General features: G+C 40.7%; 1 protein-coding gene across 1 annotated transcript in view; it reads right to left on the reverse strand.

The window, feature by feature from the left end:
- Nucleotides 1-314: 314 nt before the first annotated feature.
- Nucleotides 315-18,094, reverse strand: part of med13b (mediator complex subunit 13b) — a 36,149-nt gene continuing 18,369 nt past the window's right edge. The window contains exons 6-30 of the mRNA XM_084126700.1: nt 17,493-17,687; nt 16,338-16,497; nt 16,122-16,229; nt 15,312-16,016; nt 14,403-14,619; nt 14,281-14,308; nt 14,064-14,185; nt 13,619-13,703; nt 12,743-12,924; nt 12,454-12,653; nt 9,221-10,125; nt 7,867-8,034; nt 7,563-7,786; nt 6,695-6,884; nt 6,250-6,613; nt 5,733-5,949; nt 5,465-5,656; nt 4,610-4,833; nt 4,378-4,520; nt 4,106-4,264; nt 3,811-3,957; nt 3,562-3,722; nt 2,526-2,690; nt 2,301-2,401; nt 315-1,200 (exon numbers count right to left, since the gene is read on the reverse strand). Coding sequence (XP_083982826.1) covers nt 1,068-1,200; nt 2,301-2,401; nt 2,526-2,690; nt 3,562-3,722; nt 3,811-3,957; nt 4,106-4,264; nt 4,378-4,520; nt 4,610-4,833; nt 5,465-5,656; nt 5,733-5,949; nt 6,250-6,613; nt 6,695-6,884; nt 7,563-7,786; nt 7,867-8,034; nt 9,221-10,125; nt 12,454-12,653; nt 12,743-12,924; nt 13,619-13,703; nt 14,064-14,185; nt 14,281-14,308; nt 14,403-14,619; nt 15,312-16,016; nt 16,122-16,229; nt 16,338-16,497; nt 17,493-17,687 — 5,495 coding nt within the window. The 3' untranslated portion in view covers nt 315-1,067. The remainder of the gene's footprint in view (nt 1,201-2,300; nt 2,402-2,525; nt 2,691-3,561; nt 3,723-3,810; nt 3,958-4,105; nt 4,265-4,377; nt 4,521-4,609; nt 4,834-5,464; nt 5,657-5,732; nt 5,950-6,249; nt 6,614-6,694; nt 6,885-7,562; nt 7,787-7,866; nt 8,035-9,220; nt 10,126-12,453; nt 12,654-12,742; nt 12,925-13,618; nt 13,704-14,063; nt 14,186-14,280; nt 14,309-14,402; nt 14,620-15,311; nt 16,017-16,121; nt 16,230-16,337; nt 16,498-17,492; nt 17,688-18,094) is intronic.

The raw sequence follows: 18,094 nt of genomic DNA on the forward strand, positions 1-18,094 counted from the left end.
GCAGCAGTGCTCAGGATGTCAATGAAGAGTCACAGTGCTATTAGCACAACACGTACACTCAAACCTCAGCCTCTGGTTCAGCCCCATCAGGAAACAAGCGCATATGGACACGCGAACAGGCCTGATGAGAATAGCACCATGTCATTTCACAGGGATTTGAGCAGAATAAATACACCGCAATTTCTCCCTCGAGGGCTTATCAGACCTGAAGAGTATGATGAAACCTCCTGCAATATAGCGTCTCGTTTTTTCCCCTAGAAACCCAAGATATTCATTCAAAATAAAGCACGATGTGCAATGACGACGACCACAGGTTTCAAGTTTTACACACTTTATTCCTAAAACATTGGCTGCACCATCCATAGCGGCACGCAATTGTATGTACACATTTATATACACACACACAATTCTCTAAATCTGTGATATAAAATATATAATCCGACAAAGTACCTCTTGTCCTCTTATTTGAACACATTAAATTGCTGTACAGGAATTCTGTAGCTACAGCCTATCTTAAAGTCCCCACCACACAAAGGTAAGAACGTGAGCTCCTGTATACTTCATCTGTACACTGTGACAGTAAAAATTGTGGAGAAAATATTTCTCTAAATATTCCTCTAAAAGCAACCTACAGCAAATTCACTTGTCGGTTCTGTAATTAAGACAATTACATATATGACAAACCATTTTCATTTAATTTAGGAAGGCAATATGCATCTTCCCGTGTTTATATAATATAAAAGGATTAAGAAATTACACATTTAAAAACATACAATAAATAAGATATATGCAGGCATTTCAACTGGATAAAACCTGACCCAAACTGCACTTTCAGGCCTTTATCAGTTCACTGAGATGGTCTAGTTCCTTTCCCTCCAGTTGTTGAGATGGACACTTGGCATAAACTGGGCAGCCTGGCATTGCCATAAGTGCGCTGTCTGATTGCAGTTGGTTTGTCCAGCCGTGTCCACAGCGTGGAGGCCTGCGACGGCAGTGCAGTGATGCGGTGTCTCTGCAGGGTCTGTTGTGAGAAATCAGGGCAACAGTTGTGCAGAGTCCCTCGTTTGTTAGAGCATGTTCATAATGAAGTTGTACATTTGGTTGAGCACAACAAAGTGCACGGGGAGACAAGAGCGCCGGTCCTGAGTCGCTGGGTCACAGGTCAGCCACGAGAGGGCATTGTACTGCTCCAGCACAAATCTGCAAACACAATAAATACGTGGTTAATCTTTTTTTTTTTTTTTTTGCAAAGAGGAGGATATTGATTGCAGTGCTGTGGCAACGTTGAAAAAAGGGCAAGACTGAAATATGTGGTTGCGATTAAGCCAACTTTTGAGGTTTTAGCTCGGCTAAAAATGTAAATTCTGTCGTCATTTACACACCCTCATGGTGTTCCAAACCCTTGAGACACTCTCATTCATTTACAAAACACAAATGAAGATATTTTAATGAAACCTGAGAGATTTCTGTCCCTCCATTTACAGTCAATTACACCAAAAATGTGACGCTTCAAAACGTTCATAAAGAGATCATAAAAGAAATCCATACGAATCAAGAAAATTGATCCAAGTGTTCTGAAGAGACGCAATCGCTTTTTATGATGAACTGATTTAATTTAAGCCTTTATTCATATATAAACATTGATCAGCAAAAATACAGACCATGCCAAATATGGTAAATGAAAGCTCAAACGCAAAAGAGAACAGTTGCGATTACATTTACCATATTTGATGTGTTCGACGTACAAGCATTGATCGATATCTATGTGAATAAAAAGCCGAAATTAAAGCAGTGGTTCTCAAGTTTTGGACAAAAGAGGGTTGAAAACCACTGTTATAAAGCGATCGTGTTCCTTCAGGAGACTTGGATTAACTGCTTGATTCATATGGATTCAAAATAATAAGTCTTTATGAACAAGGTTTAGGTGTAATGGACAAATCTTTCAGGTTTCATTCAAAATCTTCCTTTGTGTTTCAAAGATGAAAAGGTCTTGCGTGTTTGGAATGACATGAGGGCGAGTAAATGACACCTATGGGTAAACTATCCCTTTTATTAAATCATTGATTTACTAACTATAAATAAATCATGTTTAATGCCATTAAATACATTTAATACAGTTAAAAAATTTGTCTGGATGTTTCTAAGTCAGCTCCCCTCCTTGTATGATGTAGTTCTAGAAGCTCCAACAAGTATGAAATGGAACCAGCGAAAAACCCACCTGGGTTCATATTATAAATGTAAAGAAATATGAGAGGCATGGGAATAAAGAGAAGAGTGACTGTGAGGTGTCCAGCTGATACCTGAGCACATCTGAGGTATGGCTGGAGTCCAGAGGGTGGGAGTGTTTACTGTGCAGCAATTCATCTGACTGCACTGACGAAACATTAAGGTGCAGAGAAGCCTGACAGGAAGACAGAAACATTCATTATATAACACCTCTGCAGATCTGTTAAATAGATTAGATTATGAATTGTGTTTTAGACGAACACGAGTGAAATGATTATTACGTTTACTCAAGAGCTCACCTTCAGGAAGAGAGGACACTGGTTCTTTGCCTGTGGGCAGGAGGACCAGAACCAGTCAGGCAGTGGACCCGCTTTAGCTGTGGACACAAAGTAGCCCAGAGCCATGGGCTGCTGGAGGATGTTGGGAGATTCGTCGTGAGACTCCATCCTGTCTGTGCTCTGGCCCTGAGGACGGGAAAGAGACCCGAAAGAGGTTGAATTTAGAGGTCTATAAAACTGAGAAATTACTTCAGACACTTAATGCCCGGGTATATTCATTTTCTGCGTTCAGCGTCTCACAAACGGTTGAGTGCACAAGCCTTTCAAAGTAGACTTTGTTGAAGCGCTTAAGTCACTCGCACATGTGCGGTTGTACGCGCACCATCCGCGCGGACACAAACATAGGGGCTGCACACGGGACAGTGTGAGCACACGTCTGATGACGAAAATTACATCACGCGACAGTGTGTGGAACACGAGCGGCCGAAGTATACTTTACAATACTAAAGTAAAAAGCATTTTTATAAAAAAAAAAAAAAGTTTTTTATTCCTAAACTTTGTTAGTTATGACTTATGAGATACACAACCATTCAAAATTTATGGGTCAGTATGATTAAAAAAAGAAAGAAAAAAACTAATTCAACAAGGACACATTAAATTGGTCAAAAGTGACAGTAAAGATATTTTTTTCAAAGAATCATGAAAAAAATGCATCACAGTTACCACAAAAATCTGTTCTCAACAGATAATAATAGAAATTGATTCTTGAGCACCAGATCAGCATATTAGAATGGTTTCTAACAATCATGTGACACTGAAGAAATAGCTGCTGAAAATTCAGCTTTGCCATCACAGGAATAAATTACATTTTAAAATACATTAAAAAAGAAAATGTATTTTTTTTTAATTGTAATATTTCACAATATTACTGAATTTTTTATCAAACAAATGCAGTCTTGTTAATCATATGAAAACATTTAAAAAAATTCTCAACTCCAACCTTTTGAACAGTAGTGTATGTTGAAATTCTTCAAAAGGACAGTGCAAACAAGTTTACCTTGCTGCCGTCTCCTCCGTGGTGGTAATGTGAGCCTGGTGACTGTACTGGGGAGGTGGTGGGAGAGTTGGGTAATATGTTAATGAGATCGGGGTCAACCAGATCATTCTCTGAAAGCAAGTCCAAGATCCCATCCATGCCACCCATTCCATCTGTGACATCTGCAAACACAATGACAACTTATATTAGTCCGCTATAAATAATAATAAAGTAGAAGAGCTAGATGGGGTGAGGGTGAAAGTGTCTGACCGTTGTTGGGATTGAACGCCTGGAGGCCGGCAGAAGTGGGGAACACGAGGATGTGAGTGCAGGAGGTGTCCTGAGGAGTGTTTAACTGAGACGTCTGCATGTTCAGGGTCGTGCTGCGTCCAAACACGGAGCCCGTGGACACAGAGTCTATGCAGAGATGGAGAAGGAAGGGAAATCATGACTAGGTTCTGAACTTTCATCAAGCATTCAAAAGTTTCTAAAGGCCTGAAAGGAAAAATCAAAGTACAGCCCAATGCAGAACAACTGCTCTGTGTGAAAGCTTCACATTAATTACCTGGCATGATGACAAAGGAAGCCTGTGGTTCCATTGCAACTAGACATGTGCTGAGAATGCTAGGACTGTCCGCAGCAGAGATACCGCACATCCTGCACATTTCCTTCAGTCGTCTGCCGAGAGACTGCAAGTTTCGCCTACTCAACAAAATACTCCAATCTGATTGGAACAAAAACAGCAGTTAGATCAAGAGCAAAGGGCACATGATGCCAAACACTTATAACCTATATACATAATTTAAACACTTATTATTGAATAATTGCAATACCTACCACGTAACTCCCCGTGACCTATCCTTCCAAGCCGGCCAATCACAATGCGCCAAGGAAGTGAAGTCATCTGTACAAGACCCAGGCACCATTCCCAAAGCTTCTGAATGCCCTGTCGTCGTGAAGAGCCCTTTTTCCTCCGAGCTCTGTGTGAAAACACACAGACATCCCAGTCACACACAGGCTTAGGCTTGAATAAACTACACCAATCACAGACCAACTCTTGAGTGCTCACCGGTTGGGTACGTCAATGCTGATGATGCAGGTTTCCAGCAGCTCTCCGTACTGGTCAGTGCATGAGGCCAGGAGCCACCTCTGGTCATGTGACAGGCAGTAGGCCACAAACAGCACATTGTATTTCTGCGCAGCCTCTCCAAAAGTCTCACCCAGCTCTGTCTGTTTGTCCTTCACTGGTGCCAGGATGAATGGCGGTGCGTAGAGATGTAAACACTCTGGTCTCTGAGGGCGGCAAGAACCAAGAGGTCAATATTATTATTTATTACAAAGCTCTGTTTATCAAAATCTTTGTATAAATTTAATGAAAATGGTATATCTCAGGTGGTCTTAAATTATTTTGATGGCACAGACCCCAAAATAAAAGACCCCATTTTAATATATATATTTTCATGTATAAAGATGCATTTATACAACGAAAAAGTATATTTCTTCTTTTTTTTTATAATAAACAAATAAATGTGTAAAATATCTAAAAGATTATACTTTCTATTAAGTTGATTTCATTTTTACAAAGAATGAAAATGTAAATAAATATCAAATTTGGTAAATTAGTTACATTTATTTAAATAAAGAACAACAACAATAATAATTTATTGAATAAATCTACTGTCATTAATAGCAAAAGATTTCCTCTATACTATTCCAGAGACCTTTTAGGACTCACTTGTGGACACCAAGAATGAAATTTGGTAAATTTGGAATTGAAATCTATTTAAATAAATAAACTTATTGTTATTAAATACGGTACAAATATATAATTATTTTGTTACTTTTCCACAGACCTTCTAGCACTATATTGCGGACCCCGATTTTGAAACCCCTTGCCCAATACATTGGCAATTATTAGGTGTACCTCTTTGCTCTGTAGTGCAGTGTCAATGGCCAGACCTGGGCCAAAGCCTGTTAGCGTTTTGACATTAGTGGAGGTTGGCAGACGCCGTCTGCACTGTGTGTAAACTGAGAAAGCCAGAGACTTCAGGTGCTGTGCGTATATATGGCGCTCCTCACTCCAGACCGGCTGCAGCAAGTATTGGCTGGGTATAATCTGGTAGAAGAAAACGGCAGATGTTTAGATCTAAGCAAAGTGAAACATTACGATCAGAAAGCAGATGAATTCTTACTTGGACATATACAGCATTCCTGATGTGAGGAGGAAGAAACTGAAGCATCTCCAGATAACAGCGGAGAAGACCCATTGTCCACACACTGGAATTGCCCCCTTGGCCTGTCTCCTCATAGCTGAAGGGGTTCACAATGTAAATCACTATAGAGGGAGGATAAGTGACGGCATGGGAGTCTCCGTCAGTCGGCACCCCCACCTTCTCTCTATCCATCGTACTGTAACATAGATAAATCACGGATCAGCACACACATCTGAGAGGATCAGTCAAGGTGATGATACACAGGGCAACTTTTTGAGCAATGTTGATGGGCAATCTTGCCGAGCGATTGTTCCTTGGGCACTTTCACATTGAAAATGGGCAATACATTTCTATCTGGATAATTTAGATGGGTCGTGGGCCCTGTCTCTCATCTGGTTGCCCGTTGAAGGCAACATTGCCCAGCAACATTGCTCAAAAAGCTGCCCTGTGTATCATCACCTTAAGAATCAGATTGTTTGGATATGAAAAGCAGTACCTCTCTGGGGGCTCAGACTGGACCTGAGGTTGGCTGGTGGTCGATGAGCCGTCCCCCAGTGTCCCTGCACTCTGACCGCTGCTCGGCTGACTGGACTGCAAGCCCGGAGCCCCAAAGGAAGGCAGGGAATTGGGCTTGGAAGACGGCAAGGTACCTATGCCCTGAGAGCAGGAGGAAGAGGTGGTGGATGTGGTGGTGGTCGCCGTGGCGGTTGTGGGGTTAGTGTTGGTGGTGCTGTTGGTGGTAGGGGTGGTGTTCTGAGTGACTGTGGTGGGGCTGCTGGAGCTGGAAGTTTGCGAAGAGCTGGTAGGGTTTCGTTGGGAAAGCAGTGAGCCGTCCAAAGACTGGGATGCCAGACAGGACACTGAAGAGATACAAAATATTATAGGATATCTCTATTTTTCCTCACAACATCAAAAAGCTTTCTATTTGCTTCTTTACATACCCAAGTCTTGTCGGCACACTTGCGCATAAAGTCTGAGCTTGTTGAAAGCCTCGCTGCTGCTGTTGATGGTTTTTGGGAGCCAGTCAGTGAAAGTCTGATCTGTAAAAGGCTGGGATCCAGTATCACTCACAGTCACAATGCCATCAGCGTGAGACTTGGCAATGGGCCTGTGCTGACCGAGCCGACAGGACTGCAGAACAATAATAAATCAATCAAGTCAAATTTATTTGTATAGCGCTTTTTACAACACGCATTGCTTCAAAGCAGCTTTACAGAAAATCATGACGTTAATGTTTATAATAACTTAATAGCTTGATCTTCAAAGTCACATTTTTCAGATTAGTGATGGGTTAGTTACATTTTGTGACAATACAAGCAATCAAGCATTTGAGATATCACATATCAAGTTGGATATACGAGTATGTCCAACTTTAGAGTAATTATGCAACAAAAAAATCAAAAAAAAAATCATGCAGCTGATTTCCTATATAGTATATATTGCTTTACGTGAGTGCACTGTATGTATGCAGGTTATGTATAATGTACTATATATCAAATTTTTAGCATATTGCTGGACGATAATATAGTTTACATTTTTCGATGACAAACAAACAAACAAACAAACATCTAACAATCAAAACGATTTTATTTACAGTACATGCCACTTAATGTGAGTGTAGCGTATGCATCCGGGTAAAGGTTGTACATATAGTTGTTTTAATAATTATAATGATAATTATAATAATTATGATTAACAAATTAACAATTCGTTAAGTGGTGATATTGACTTTGAGTATTACGAAACCTGTGATTTTTCAATTTAATTATTTGGTGTAGTGACATTCCGAGGTCATTAGCATGTTCTAACCTCATATACTGCTGTCAAGTCTCTGAAGAAAGTCTTGGCTCCATTAAGCAGAGTTTCATTGTCAGGACACACCACCATGTATCCGATGTCCCTCTGGGAGCTGTACGGGTCCAGCAGAAGCTTCTCCCAGTATGGCAGAGCGAAAGGAGACAGCACCACATAGTCATACTCATAACCCACCAGTAAGGTGGGGATGGGGAGGGGCTCTGGAGATTCATCCGTGCCTGAGAGGAAAGAGTTGTATTAATATACCTATATCATTTATAAACTATGCTGAGGATGGTGTCTGTTGATTTAGGCCTACCGTACGATCCCCTGCCAGCCATCTTGTGAAACTGCTGCCAGGTGAGGGGGCCCTGGACCCCCCAAGAGCGCACAGACCTCTTCTTCTGAATGGTGTCCTGCAGGACAGGCTGAAGTGACAGCAGCATCCTCACCACATCCTGGGAGAACAGCATGCTCATATCGAAAGCTGCAAGGACACAGAGAGAGAAATGTTTTACAAACACACCGGATTTTACTTCAAACAGATTTAATGCTAAACTTAGTTATAGAAAACTGTTTTATAGTTTACTGGCAGAATTTGCTATAGGTCTGCATGGGGATTAAAGTCACCATGAAATGACAATTTACGCTTAAATCCCAACTCTTTCCTACAATCAACCTCAAGCTTGCATTCAGATCCGTCTCCATCCAATTAACAACTGATGAATAGAACTAAGTCCTGTCCTACAAGTGTTTTTTTTTTTATATGTTTCACTTCGATGTCCATCACAATACGGAAGAAAATATCTGTAGCTACTTCCATTTCATCACAACAAACAAATCAAAGGTGTTTGTATTTAATTAAATACATGTTCCTAGACTTCCTGGATGGTTGATAGGAAGTCTGTGTATGTACTGTAGGTATTGTGTGTGCGCGCAACAGCCTGTGTATGTACTGTTTGCATGTATGTATTATGTTTCTTGTATTTAAACAGCAGAGACTGTATTGTGTGTCCAAGACAAATTTCCTTCGGGACAATAAAGTCTATCCTATGCTATCCTAGAAATTGTAAATTGCTATGTTATTTCAAAGATAATATAGCAACAGCTCCTCCAAAAAATAAATTATTGAATACATAAAAAAAAAACAACTCCAAGTCCTCTTTTTATTCAATCTCTCCCCTTCAACCACCTATCACATAGAAAATACTTTTCACAAGCCGATCAATTCCAGATGCTTTACTCCGAAATGTCACATTATGGAAGTAAATTGACTGTAAATGTTTCATGCTGACTTTAAAACATGACCCGAAATCACTTGTCACAACTTTTTCTTTATACTTATAAATATACTGATATTAAAAACAACAGTTATTGAAGGGGAATAAATATTTATATTATTTATTATTTTTATTATATTATAATAGTATGCAATAAATAAGTCTTTAAAACTTTTTATTTCAATAAAGTTTATTTATTGTAATATTTTAATAATAATGTATTAATTTAAATACTTTTCAGTCATTTTGAGGCCTCCTTGTGAGCCCCAGCCCCCTGCTTGAGAACCACAGCTAAAACTTAAACTGAAGGAGTAGCGTAAAAACAAAAGTAAAAAAAAAGTTAAATAAAAGAATCAAAAAATATATCAACAACATCACAAGCAGAAGTCTCACCGTTGCGTTTGGCCCAGTGGTGTAAAGAGGAGCTCTTGACCAGTGTCTCATCGACTTTTCCTCCAGACATGTTGTCCATGAACTGTCTGCCGTGCTCAAGAGCCAAGTAGCAGTCACTGTAATAGTCCCTCTCCTCCAGGCGCATGGGCGGCTTGAAACTGGTGCTGAGTAGCTGGGGCCTGATGATGGGGGAGAAAGGGTTCGTGCACAGGTCCTGCAGCAGAAGGACGAGATCATCCGGGATCTGCTCTTTAAGGACCGCCCCTCTCTGAAGTGAGGCTGCACGTACAGCCTCAAAGTGCTTCTCTGTCTCCCGTCCGGCATCCGAACCCCGTCCCATGATGTCCAGCTCATCCTCCAGGAAGAGGCCGGCCCCGTTGCCATAGCGACGGTTCATGACGGCACTAAAACCGCAGGAGCAGGGGTCCATACTTGAGTACTGCGAGTCCATGTTGGGATCACTGATGTAGACGCCCACATCCGCCCCTGTGATGTTCATGTTGCAGACGCAGATGCAACAGCTGTCAAAGTTGCAGTCCTTGAAGAGGTTCATGACTGACTCGGAGAGGATGAGGGTGACGTATAAGCTGTGCGCTTCTGGGATGGAGGGCACGGTGGCCGGCTCAACTGAATTTAAAGGTCTGCAGGTGGAGGGTGTAGAGGCGGGAGAATAGAGGTCGGAGTTCTCATATTTCAGTGAGCCCTGGACGCTGGCAGGGCCTCTGGGGGTGCGTGGGGTCCGGGGTGTCCGTGGCGTTGGGGCAGAGATTCGAGGGGTGGCGGGGGAGGGCAAGATGCCAGCGCCGCTGTTGCTGGGTGGGGCGCTGTTGGACATGAAGGTGTTGTGTGTCTGAGGGGTGCAGCTCTGGTCCTGTTCAACTGCACTTCCCACACTAGGGATGTTACTGTCAAAGAAGAGGGGGACAAAGTGTCACATGTAGTGGTCAAAATTTCAAAGCAAGTGATATTTATGGTGAGGAAAAATGGCACAAGCATTTCAAGTAAAATGTGTGACAAAAAGAAGTTTGTTTGGTTTAAAACTATAAAGAATAGGTGTATTGTCCAAAATTAAGAGAAAAAAGTATTTGGCAGGAATTTTTATTCACCTTATTCAGTTTTTTCAGTTTTTCAATTCCATTTTATTCAGTTAATTCAATTCAGGGAGAAATTATCCAATTCCAAATCGAAAGTCGCAACATAAGTTCTGCTTTGACCGGCCAATAGAAACAAGTAGGCATAATAAAGGGTCACTAAGATATTTTTTACATTTATTTGATAAAAAATATAGTAAAAAAAAAAAAAAAAAAACTATTTTGAAAAAGGATTAGAATTTAAAATAACTGTTTTATGTTTCAATATATTTTAAAATGTAATTTATTCCTGTGATGGCAAAGGAATGATTTTTTTGCATTCCAGACGGGTTTTAATAGTATGAAAAAAAAAACAAAAAAACAAGAACACATTTGGAGGAGGTTTGATATGCGATTCCAATCAGATTTTCACAGATGCGTCTCAGTCTGGATGCTCTGGCTGCTCAAATCTGATTTCAGATTGTCTTTTGCATCATTCCATCACACACGCCGATAATGTCGAAATTGGTGGCGAAAATGACAAAGTATTCATACAGAATTGAAACGGTATGTCCAAAGATTTGTCCATGACTACAACAAAGATCATCACAAACTCAGCGATGGAGGAGACTGGTATATATTGTTATGCACCGCTACTCGACAGGGCATTTATTTGAAGAGTGAGATGATTTTCCCTGCATCTGTTTTGAAAGCCTCATCACATACAATGGTACGCCTACGTCGTTACCAAAGCAACCCATGCAGATAAGTTGGTTATGTCTGGACACACAAATAATATATGAACAATTACAATTAATAGTGCAGAAAGTCTACCTAAAAAGATTGCTTGCAGTCTGAACATAGCCATAAATGATGGTTTATCTGCATTTGGATCAATCCACCAAAGATAAAAATTCAGTGAATAAATGTCTCCCTCCTTCCCTTACAGTTTAAGGGTGCTTTCACACTTGGTTCGATTGCCTGTTCCGAACCCGAGTTCGATTGCTTCCCCCCTCCCCCAGCCCCCGATGGACTGTGTTCACATTATATTATTTGTATCCGAACCGCGGTACGCTTGCGTCATCAAACTGCAGCTGGCGCATACACGTGTTGCTTGGTAACCGCTATGAAAAAGCGGCAAAATGGATAGAATTGCTCGCTTCACATTTCTTCTTCTTTTTTTGAACCTTTGGTTTTGTTTTCAAAGAAAAGATACAGAAACACACTTGCGTCTGTCTGCCGCAAAAGTATTAAAACCGTTCCAAAGACAATTTTTGTGGAGGCAAGCAGAAATCATCGCTCTGCTTGCAGTGCGTCAATCCCGCTTTTCGTCAAGGTAAGTGTATATAGACCCTTTTACAGTTGTTAAACACACGCACGCAGGCACGCTCCACATTATACGTCATCAATAGCGGTTCACTTCCGCGATTTGGTACGATTGCGTTCATATCAGCAGCGAACCGTACCCGAATTCACATGAACCGTACCCCAGACCACCTTTTTAAGCGGACTCGAGTACGGTTCGCGGGTGCGCACCCGAGTTCGGAAAACAGCGTTCACATCATCCAAACGAACCGAACTCTGACGTCATTCGAACCCGGGTGCGCACCAAAAGTGCTAGTGTGAAAGCGCCCTAAGTGAAACCACACCGGTGGCTACTCTGTTGGGAACTGTCTTCATAAATCCACTACAACCATCTTGGAAACACTTGGCAAGTTATTGCAAAATAGATATCAAAGTGAAGATATGGTAGAAAAACATCTCTGCATTAAAACACATTCTAAAAGTTGAGTGTGCTTGGCATGAACGCTCTTGGACACATTCCTCAATTAAGGCTGCACTATCATTAATATTGAATGGCTATTTTGGGCTGGCAGCTGCATGGACTACAAACAGCAGAGAAGAGTGTGTTCTGTGCTTATTAAAAACCTGACCCACTTACTTCAACCACCACCTGCTACATATACAAGAATCCCCCTGCTAAATAAGGTAAATCCATCTATTTAAAAGCCTTTTAGGCTTCCATACATGGAAACAAGCTGATGCTTGAATTGCTCAATGTCTTAATGTTTTGTTTGTTACAAAAGAACAAACATGCAAAGAGTGTGAAGTATTAAAATCTGATTGGGAGGAAGAAAATCCCTAATTTCTTGGCTGGTGTACCTGTCCTTGTGGAGGAAGGTCATGGCTGCCATTGGGTGCAGCATCTCCAGTTTGCCGACTGTCCAGCTGGGCCTGTAAATGCACTCTTCTGGAAGCTTGATGGGAAGCAGACACTGGCTGGGCAGCATCTTCAGAGGGGCGTAAAGGGAGCAGCCGATGAGGGCTTGGCAGGACTCAGTCTTAAACACGTAGGAGAAGTCCTGTAAATATGATAAAGAAACATGAGTCTTGCATCACAAAATGCCTCTTTATGAGAATATTCATGGGAATTCACAGTCTTAAGTTCTACCTTAATCTCTGAAGGTCTAGGGCTACAGAAACCCTCCTCCACCTCCATCTTGAAGTTCCCGCTGATGGCCCCATCCAGAAGAGACAGGCCAGCAGCTGACTCTGTATTGCCCATGTTTATAGGAGAGTAGCCCTGCTCCAGTGACGGAGGGGTTGGGAACATCTGGTGCAGGTCTGCAGAGCCTAAATCAATAAACACACAATGAAGGAACAGAATATTGGCACTATAAAAAGAAAATAGTTAACAGATGCTTGCCATTAACAGTGTTAGTCTGTGAAGACGTGTGCAGTCCTATAATAGTTTTTGATTGAGAAAACTTTATTTTATTTTATTTTAATAAAATTGTATTTAAATGCTAAAAGTATTGTTATTTTAGTATTATTTATATATTATTATAGTATTTATACATTCTAGCATGTACTCTGTTGGGTTTAATCTTCTTATTTCAGTTTTTGTAATAGTAATTGTAGCACTTTGACTAAAACAAAGTAATTAGAATAGTTGCCTTTGCAACTAATGGAAATAAAATAAGTTTTTCATCTCTTATTCACTTTTTTTTATTAGCTTTATTTTAATTTATTTTATTTTATTTTTCTCACACACACACACACACACACACACACACACACACACACACACACACACACACACACACACACACACTAATGCTAATATCAGCCGATAACCAATATGGTAGCAATATGAGGCATTACAGATTTAACAGCATTATAAAAATTCTCTATATCTGGATAATATGAACTTTTATTTACACATTCTAAACCAAACTGCTCACACACTTCCAGTAACAACAGTAATTAGATCAAATTTATTAGTAATGATGTAGATTCAGCAGGGGTTACGATGTGGAGCACATACAAGGCAGGGGGTCAGGCGCAGCAGGTTTTGGTTCTTTCCCACCAAATTTTTCCTCTGCTCCACCAGCAGCTCTCCTGGATCCAGGCTGTTTGGGGTAAGACAAAGACAGGCTCACTTTAACTGCTCCACTGATTCCCTAGATCAGCAAATAAAGAACTTTATGAGCACCTAAGCATTTTTCTAATGAGGCAGGAGATCCAGGAACAAAGTGGGAAACTTACAACTGACCGCTCTCTAATTTGGCACTGATATGCATATCACGATATCCAAAAGATTCATTACTGTTGGGGCTTCACAAACTGTGATTCATACCAAAAACTGACAAAAAAAGAAAGAGTTGATTTACACTGCTTAAGTTAGAATAACAAGGCCTTTTTACTTTCCACACACAGTTGTGTGCATTTAGGCAGTGGTTACATGGCGAGTTCATAAGAGTACTACTAACCGTCAGGTCATCCTCGTCAGAGTTAAAGAGGTTGTCCAGGTCATTAATGGACACAACAAGATCGGTCTCATGGATCAAGCTGGTGGTAGGAAGTGGTTTACCTCCACCTGACCCCTGGGCATCTGTGTGCAAACAAGGTTTGTTCAAGATCACACAAAAAAATCCAGACATTTCCAAAAACACTTAAATATTTTATTTTGCTGAGGAAATAACTCACCATCAGAAGATAAACTGTCATCATCCCTCTAAAAGTACAATAAATACATGAATAAATAAATAAGACTGTTAATTTTGAGAAACACAAACAGACATTTTTTTTTAAGAGAATTACTTTCTGACCTTATTTCTCTTTCCGGTCTCCCTCTCGGGTCCAGGCTTTTTGTCTTTATCAGAGAACATGAAATCCTCGTCTCCTTCCACGAAAGCGTAAGGATCAGATTCTCGCTCCTGGTTTTCATTGCACACAGCTGCAGAAAGATACTGGTTTTTCTTATGTTCGTACATCTTCACCAGCTCTTCCGACACCTTCAGAGGCCTTTTGGAGGACGACATAAGCCTGCAAAAAAACACCCAATACTACATTACACCTCTAGTTATTGGAGTCTTACTAAATAACTGCTAAGTTACACCAACTGTACTTTTTCCATCAGGTTGCTATCAGCATTATAACTGTATTTACCATGATAGATAGATTAATTACTTAGGATGGCATTAGTAGGGCTGGAACAATTTGTCGACGTGATCAATTAAGTTGATTTGAGTGGAATGCGTCGACGCGTCACACTGTTTACACTCATCCTAAATCCAATGTCATATTTCACACAAAACAAAACTTGCGCGCAGCTCAAACATACTCTCTGCACTTGGTTACAAAGCATTTAAAGTCTTTGTTGGTTGTTTACAGACTTGTTTATTTAAGAACACACTGTCAATTGTGATAAAACCGCCCGGTGTTATGGACATTGCCATTTGTGATACTGTCGCTGAATGCAGATGTGACGTAGACATGCATTCAAGCAGGTACTTTAACCTGCTGAATGAACGAAACATTTCAAGACTCACACCTTGCTGTCAATCCCAAATAATGACTATGAGTACAGCCATCATGTATATTTGTATAACTGAGAGATGCCTTTTAATTTTTAAAATTATTGGCGCTTTATTTAAAAGACTAACCTATTAATAAAAGCTTTAAATAGCTTAATTGCCACAATGTCACTATTTAGTGTAGAAGGCTAGAGAACTTACTCTGTAACTGAGACAACACCGTCCTGGCTTCCGGCCCTGTTCCCATCCTCAAAGAGCGTGACCACAGGAAGATGAGGTGTGTGGAAATCTGCATTCTTCCCTCCAGGCACCCTAAAGTACTTCCAGGGGTTATGCGACATGTCCTCGTTGGGGTTTATAGCGGAGCCCATGTATACGGTGGCTTCTAGGGACTCTGGGTATGGAGGTGGGCAGGCTAAGGGCATTGGGTCTAGTGGAGAATCATCTGGGGGTTTCTGGGGCACCAGGCAGGGCTCAGAGGAAGGAGGATAGAAGTGTTGGTGCAAGGGCGAGGAGGAACTCTTTAGGCCGTCATTGGCATCCTCTCCGCGCTCGCAAGGGTGCGGGCTAAGCGGCGGGGGCTGAGGGGAGCCGGTCATCTCGTCAGCTGAGCTGTGCAGCATTGGGGTCTTGCTGGAGGTGACGTCGGCGTGGAGGAGGCTGGGATAGCGGCTGTCCTCGTGGCCCTGCAGACAAAGCCTGTGAACACCCTCCCCCTGCTCCAAGTTAGGATGTTCTTCACATAAAGAGCTACGGTGGTGGAAAGGCGTCTGGGGCCTCTTCTGCTGCTTGTCCCCCTTCTCCAGCTTCTCCGCCATTTTATGTTTGGTAGATGGCTGAGGAGGTTGGCCAGCAGATGGAGGAAGCCCTGGGGTGCTACATGCCCGCTGTTTCTGGTTCTTAAGCCTGGAGTGAAAAGCGAAAGATTGAAAGATCAGTCAGCTTTCATTCATTCACAAATTTTATTTAATTACATGAAATTGGTTGCAAATGTGCAGCTTTTGAGCATACCTTGAGCAACTGCACTGTGACCTTTGAGATGACTCTACAAAGTCCCAAACAGAAGCTTTGTCCGTTTCTTCCTCGCAAGCTCCGTTAGACATGGTTGAAAACTTTCTCCTGCAAAAATAAACCATACCAAATGCCTGAAGTTGCTTTTTTCATACACAATAATAATAATTTCCCATTGCTAGGTTATTTGCTTTGGCTGATTAGTATATATCATACTTGTTCTGGGCTCGGTTAACATTGCACTCCTGCCAGACTCGTTCCACCATTTGGCTGGCTAGGCGGCGGGGGATCTTGCCTCCGTGATGACTGCTGCTGTCCACACTAAAGGCGCCTGACATAGCCGAGAGTTTCACCAACTTCTGGGCAGGCTGAGAGACTGCAATGGGAAAAAATCTTCTTAAAACATTGCATAACTAATGGCTTTAACAGCAACTGAGAATGCAAGTGCTTTTGATTGTCCCTGGTCTTATCCATAATTCATCATCATTTTTAATAAAAATAAATATTACAATAATAGAATATTTTTTGTCCGACACCAACATGAACAAAAAACTATTGTCTGATTCTGATATAGAAATTTGTTAGTTTCTCTCTTATTTGTAATAAAGTAGAGTTTTAAATTAGCAAAGTTTATGAATTAAGGCAGGCATTAATGCTGGCTATTTTATTGACGCATCATAAATAATTTCTATTGAACATGGATTGGATACATTTAACATTCAAAAGGCCAACATAAATACATGAAATAAATAGTGCTTTTCAGGTAGGTCTAACAGTAGTTTCCAGGTACATAAAGTAGTTAAATGTAAAATAACACAGCATATTCTTCACTGTTTGAATTAAATATATATTTATCCTTATTAAAGTTATTCAGTCCAGAGTAGTGAGTGATTGTGTTTTGTTTTTTGCTGTTTGATTAACATTATAACACAGACAGCAGCGCAGCAGGAATATTAGGCTGAAATGGCCGTATAACCCATCCAAGATATATGGCAGCAATAATTGTTTCTCTAAGATCATTGCCGACATATTTCCTCCTTGGCATTGTGTTAACAAATATATAACAGTATATAGTTTCTCTGCCTCTAAAATTAAATTACAATTACATTAACAAATTATTGTACACATTTAAAACCTTATTAAATAAAATATATTCAAAATATGTATTCAAATATCTATATATATATATATTCATAATAATCTAAAATGACTCTTTCATGCTGTATTAGGACAAAAATATAAATAATAACCAAACATGTTTCCATTAAATCTAGTCCAAATTAAGGGGAATCAAATTATGTAGTACCTTAAGTTAAGCATTTTGAATATTTTCTCATTTCTTCAGAATAATTGAGAATGAAGTAGTGGTACCTGCTTGAGCCTCCTCAGGTGAAGTGGGAGGAGTCAGAGTGACCGAAGAGATGCCAGTATCTCCATGGACCATCTGACTGTGCTGACCTCCTGAGTAAGAACCCAAGGAGGTGGAAGAGCTCACCGTGGCCATTACCGGGATGTCCGACTGGGCCACCAGCACCAGGTTCGCTGGGTACACCATCCTGACCCCAGCTGCACCACATAAATTATTACTCGCACTACAGATCATTTGATATTACCATGAACTCACAATGGATGTTTTTCAAACGGAAGGCTTCATCCTACGAAGGATCCTCCATTTCGCACCCTTCATTTGACCCGTTTTGAAGGATGCATCGGATGTATCCTTCACGGCTTTAAATCACCCACAATCCTTTGCGCACATTTAAATTCACAAAAATACACTGACGGAAAATGAGTCTGTACTGAGCTCGTCAGAGTTTATTACGAAATGTAAGACAAAAATAATATTTTCGGACATGAAATCACAGATGTTATCTTTAATTTTGCTGTAAATTAATCACTAATACTAAACTGACAATAATGTAAGCCACTGGAAGACCTATTCACTGTATAGCATTAATAGAAAGCCAGTTAAT

Source organism: Abramis brama (assembly GCF_963993115.1).
Source record: "Abramis brama genome assembly, chromosome: 10".
NCBI classification, from domain to species: Eukaryota; Metazoa; Chordata; class Actinopteri; order Cypriniformes; family Leuciscidae; genus Abramis; species Abramis brama.